Source organism: Oncorhynchus mykiss, chromosome 31 (genome assembly GCF_013265735.2).
Source record: "Oncorhynchus mykiss isolate Arlee chromosome 31, USDA_OmykA_1.1, whole genome shotgun sequence".
In the NCBI taxonomy this organism is placed as follows: Eukaryota; Metazoa; Chordata; class Actinopteri; order Salmoniformes; family Salmonidae; genus Oncorhynchus; species Oncorhynchus mykiss.
Genome location: NC_050571.1, coordinates 41,087,854 through 41,093,962, shown reverse-complemented (window position 1 = coordinate 41,093,962; position 6,109 = coordinate 41,087,854). Strand labels below are relative to the sequence as shown.

The 6,109-nt window shown below is 42.0% G+C and overlaps 1 protein-coding gene across 1 annotated transcript; it reads left to right on the top strand.

Moving 5' to 3' along the window:
- The first annotated feature begins 3,511 nt into the window (after positions 1–3,511).
- urp1 (urotensin-related peptide 1) lies at positions 3,512–5,718 on the top strand. Its single transcript, XM_036970006.1, has 5 exons — positions 3,512–3,648; positions 4,107–4,238; positions 4,422–4,462; positions 4,584–4,689; positions 5,015–5,718. The coding sequence occupies exons 1-5, from the start codon at positions 3,546–3,548 to the stop codon at positions 5,044–5,046; spliced, it is 414 nt and encodes a 137-aa protein (XP_036825901.1). The 5' UTR covers positions 3,512–3,545; the 3' UTR covers positions 5,047–5,718.
- Positions 5,719–6,109: the final 391 nt, after the last annotated feature.

Here is a 6,109-nt window from a genome sequence, read left to right as displayed (position 1 = left end):
ATTAGGAAAGCAGGGCACACAATTGTCTTTGTCAATAGCTTCATGTTCGGACAATGAGAAATGGCTGAAGACCACCCAGTGAGTAATTTCCCTGAAGCTTGCCTAATGATGGTCTCTAAACACAACATTATGTATTCTTGGTTTAGAATTGTACTTAAAGGGGTACAAACATTTGTCACTGTAGTGGCACCCTGTGTGGTACGCTCAAGAGCAAATAGTGTACCTTAGGGGATGAGTTAGTATGCTACCTTTCTTACATATAGTCCAAGGGTGCAAAAGAGAACCTTTAGAAAATGTACAATTTGCCATTTAAGGGTACAACCAGAGTGACAAATCCGTTTCTTTTAAGTGGCAAAAATGTACCCCTAAAAAGGTTTGCAAAGCCTTATTTGCATATTTCCCAGGGTGCATTTCAAGTGAAATTTAGAGTACCACCCATGACTGTGTTTGCTAGTGACAGCGACATGGTTTTTGCATTCAAGGGTACTCAGACCTGTAGTATTCATCGAGTGAGTGTCTAAGTAAGTCTTTTTGACAATGTACTATGTACACTGAGTGTACAAAGGCAGAAGAGCACCTGTTTTTTTCATGACAGTGACTGACCAGGTGAATCCAGGTGGAGGCTATGATCCCTTATTGATGTCACTTGTTAAATCCACTTCAAGCAGTGTAGATGAAGTGGAGGAGACCAGTTAAAGGATAAAAAAAAAAAAATTCAGACAATTGAGATATGGCCATTCAGAGGGTGAATGGGCAAGACAAAAAAATATAAGTGCCTTTCAATGGGGGTATGGTAGTAAACTCAGCAAAAAAAGAAACGTCCTCTCACTGTAAACTGCGTTTTATTTTCAGCAAACTTAACATGTGTAAATATTTGTATGAAGATAACAAGATTCAACAACTGAGACATAAACTGAACAAGTTCCACAGACGTGACTAACAAATTGTATAATGTGTCCCTAAACAAATGGGGGGTCAAAATCAAAAGTAACAGTCAGTATCTGGTGTGGCCACCAACTGCATTAAGTGCTGCAGTGCATCTCCTCCTCATGGACTGCACCAGATTTTCCAGTTCTTGCTGTGAGATAATACCCCACTCTTCCACCAAGGTATCTGCAAGTTCCCTGACATTTCTGTGGGGAATGGCCCTAGCCTTCACCCTCCGATCAAACAGGTCCCAGACATGATCAATGGGATTGAGATCCGGGCTCTTCGCTGGCCATGGCAGGACACTGCCATTCCTGTCTTGCAGGAAATCACGCACAGAATGAGCAGTATGGCTGGTGGCATTGTCATGCTGGAAGGTCATGTCAGTATGAGCCTGCAGGAAGGGTACCACATGAGGGAGGAGGATGTCTTCCCTGTAATGCACAGCGTTGAGATTGCCTGCAATGACAACAAGCTCAGTCCGATGATGCTGTGACACACCGCCCCAGACCATGTTGGACCCTCCACCTCCAAATCGATCCCGCTCCAGAGTACAGGCCTCGGTGTAACACTCATTCTTTGACGATAAACGCAAATCCGACCATCACCCCTGGTGAGACAAAACTTGACTTGTCAGTGAAGAGCGCTTTTTGCCAGTCCTGTCTGGTCCAGTGACAGTGGGTTTGTGCCCATAGGCAACGTTGTTGCCGGTGATGTCTGGTGAGGACCTGCCTTACAACAGGCCTACAAGTCCTCAGTCCAGCCTCTCTCAGCCTATTGCAGACAGTCTGAGCACTGATGGAGGGATTGTACATTCCTGTTTTAACTCAGGCAGTTGTTGAGATCCTGTACCTGTCCTGCAGGTGTGATGTTTGGATGTACCGATCCTGTGCAGGTGTTCCACATGGTCTACCACTGCGAGGACGATCAGCTGTCCCTCTTGTCTCCCTGTAACGTTGTCTCAGGTTTTTCACAGTATGGACATTGCAATTTATCTCCCTGGCCACATCTGCAGTCCTCATGCCTCCTTGCAGCATGCCTAAGGCACGTTCACACAGATGAGCAGGGACCATGGGCATCTTTCTTTTGGTGTTTTTCAGAGTCGGTAGAAAGGCCTCTTTAGTGTCCTAAGTTTTCATAACTGTGACCTTAATTGCCTACTGTCTGTATGCTGTTAGTGTCTTAACGTCCGTTCCACAGGTGCATGTTCATTAATTGTTTATGGTTCATTGAACAAGCATGAGAAACAGTGTTTAAACCCTTTACAATGAAGATCTGTGAAGTTATTTGGATTTTTACGAATTATCTTTGAAAGACAGGGTCCTGAAAAAGTTTAGGTGCCAGGTGCGTCAAGAACTGCAATGCTGCTGAATTTTTCATGCTCAACAGTTTCTCATATGTATTAAAAATGGTCCACCACCCAAAGGACATCCAGCCAACTTGACACAACTGTAGGAAGCATTGGAGTCAAAATGGGCCCTGATATACTCAATGTATATCGTAACACCATACTTTGACAGGCTTGTTTTACCCCAACATAGTGGTTGGAAACTCCTGGTTTGCAGGCCACATCAGACAAGTCCTATTATGCTGGCTTGCAAAGTGAAATGTAATTCCTATTGAATTTCAACCAGAGTTAGGATATCCAAAAATGGGAAAGAACCAAAGGGAGAGACAGATATAGGGGAGGTAATCAGGAAAGTGATGGAGTCCAGGTGAGTCTCAGGCGCTCATAAAGATGATGGCAGGTGTGGGTAATAATGAGTAAACTGGCAACATCGAGCGCCGGGGAGCGGGAGTAAACATAACAGCAGCCTGCATTTAGAATGACTGCCAAGGTAGGGAAAATGTATAAATGAGACTACCTAAACACTTTAAACAGGAAGAACTACTTTCATATTGGGTTAGTTCATTTTATGTAGCATACGATCAATCAATGTGCATGCAAAAACACATTCTAAAAATCCACCTGCAATAGAGCATGCTGGGACATATGATAATGATCAATTTGTTTTTTTGTGTGTGTGTTATGATTGTACAGAAATGTACCATTATACTAGATTATTCGCATATGTAGGCAAACCCTAAAAGGTACCAAACAGTACAATATTATATGTGTATCTCTGAAGGTACATTGTGTATTCTGATCTATTTGTACCTCAGGGAACAATACTGTACCCTAACCATATCATTTTTTTCTGAGAGTGTATGACTACAAGGGTAAGGGAATAAAATAAACAGTCTGTGCGTAGAAGGGGCTGTGATTAGAACAGTGAATCATGTTGTCTGTGATAGGATGAACAACCCATTAGAACAATAAAATGGTGTTAGTCAGACATATAGAATCTGAGGATGCTGACTGGCCTCTGATTGCTATTGGAGAGTAAACATTTGTTAGGGCCCTCTGAACAAGCAGAGATAGGCCCTCGATACATTGACAGAATCCCCGAATTGTGTCTATGACGATGGGGCCATTACATCAAAACCATTTAGACTGAGACTGGGTGACATGATAATGTATCGATCCCGTCATGATGGATGGTTGAGGAAGATATAAAAGTGAAGTTCCCAGTCAGGGTAAGATAGTACAGTCCAGAGCCACCTAAGCTATTGTCATCATGCTGTCCTTAGCACTGTTCTACATTTTGGCTGTTATTTGCTCTGCCAGACGGACGCATGCTCTACCACTGTATCCAGACACAAGCTTGGAACCTCAAGAAGGTATGCAAGAGAATCTGTGCTGTAGGGAAAATTTCCCTTGATTTGATCATTTCTGAATAGTCTGTCTGTAATGTTCTATTTTAGGGCATGTCTTGCTGAACCTTATGAGACAATTAAGGTCTCGTCTTTTCTTGGTGGAATTGATAGTGTTCAGGTTTCTGATATTCATTCTTAGATCCCTATGCATAATGCTGTGAGGGAAATGTTGAACTCTGAAATTCTTTGTCTGTTGACAGAGTTTTCTATAACCATGTAGGTCTCCCGTAGATGGCAAAGGGGATAGATTTTCCTCTGAGAACATTGAAGGCAATAGCTATTTTGACTGTTAAGTTCAGGGTTCGAGTCTGGATTAGGGTGACATCATTGGGTTCACTGGAACTTTCAGCAATGGCGTGGGTCTCAGTATTGATGATGGTGATAATACGGTTTGATAATTGAGAGCTGTTATGCCTGAGCAGAGCTGATCCAGAAGTTGGTGGCGGAGGTGGAGGATGGAGAGAACGCTGAGCTGACTGACCAGAGAGAGGTGAAGAATCTCTACCCTCTCCTGATGCAGCGCAGTGGCGCCAGGGGTGCATGGAATAAAGCAGGTGAGGAGAGACGAAACCTAGAATCAAGACACCAAGGATTGGACATGAATGTTCTGATATCCCATAACTCTTTGCCATATGTTAATCAAAAAGCACAATTGGTTTTATTCTCAACAGCTAGTCACCCATGTAACGTGATTAGTTCTATATTGAATTGGGTTTATGTTCTCAATTTTCCATCAGGAGCTAAAGATTCTGTGCAGCAGGATAAATTTGTCAACATGGTAAGAGTGTTAGACATTTTTATTGAATATGTAATACAGAAGAACCCTCTAGGAAAAGCCATTATATTCTGTCCTGTTCTATTTTGCTCCACGTGTCATAAAATGTATTGTGCTTTTTTAGGTTGATGATCTGAAGGAGGTGGTGTTGAAGCTCGCTGCAGCCGACAAGCTTCGCTCTCAGGGCTTCCTTCGGTCTGAGCAGAATTTGCCGAAAACCAACAAGAGAGGTGAGTAAAAGAAGAACGTTATCCTGGACCCGACTCCGTTGCCATACCTTTCTTTATGTTCCTTATGTACATAGTAAGAACAGATGTTTGCTGAGGACAATCAAAAACAGTGTTGCGTCAACAACAGAAGAAAATTAATTTATGCCGGCATATTTGCAATGCAATGACGTGTTTGGTAAGGATGTTTAACTAAGGATTGTTCTGTGGAAGGTCAGATGGAGTAACTATAGCATTGCAGGATACAAACAGGATATGATAGGACTCATGAAAGCAGAACTGATGCACATAATCTTGACATTTGTCTTTCTCTTTCTTCCCTGGATAGCTTGCTTCTGGAAATACTGTGTGACAAACTAGAAGCTGTGTGCTGGAGGAGAATAAGATCATTTTTGACGATACCTGTACAAGAACACCTTCTCACCACCCTCACCCCAAGCTGTGTCCCTTATTAAATATTCAAATTACAGCCCCAAGACAATGGGTACATTGTTCATACATAGAAACCTAGAGTAAATGATTGGTTTGAAATATATTTTTTAATCCCGTTGAAAATGGCCTTGCATTGAGGCTGGCTGACAATAAAATGAAATATACAGTATAATGTGGATTGAATGGAACAACTTTGTTTTTGAGACCAACACTGTGTCAGATTGCATATACATTTCTACACAAATACACAGCGTACATGCCTAGAACCAATGCTTGGAAGTGAAAAGAAGTCAACAACATTAGTCTAAGACAGTAAAAAAATGTATCATAAGGAATGAGGTTTTGAAGTGTCTGTCGTATGTCTAGGAGATATTAAAAAGCTCAGGATATATTTAACCCCTTATTTGTTTGGGCACAAACTGCAACAATACTTCCATTTGTACCTTACAACCATCGCGAGAGTCTCCTCTTTTCAAAGTGGTGTCATATTAGTTTGTAGCTTAACGGATCGGACGCAACAGACAGAAGTTGGCACCTCAGTGTTACCGAATTCAGACGAGTCCAGTGACACGTGGAGGTCGTAGAGCAAAATGTAAAACCCCTTTCTCTAGAGTGGTCATAATAGTTTTATAGGCCAAACCGGTCGGATGCTACAGACGATTTCACAAGAAGACCGATTTTTGGGAGGTCTTATGGTCTGACAAACTGCTGTACAGTAGCTCGGCCACCTTCCACCGCAGATGTGGAAGGCCGACATCGGTGGGTGTGTCAATAGATTTAAGGATTAAACACAAATTAGCTGTCAATTTATTTAAATTGACAAATGTAGAAATGCACAGTAGATAAATATTTAGGGTAATCATGCAACATAAATCAGATATGACTACACACAGTATATATGGATTTCTTTGACATGATCAGCAATGGTTTCTGTGTTTCCTTTTTACACCCACAAGGGAGCAGCAGAGTCCTAGAGATTTACACACACACA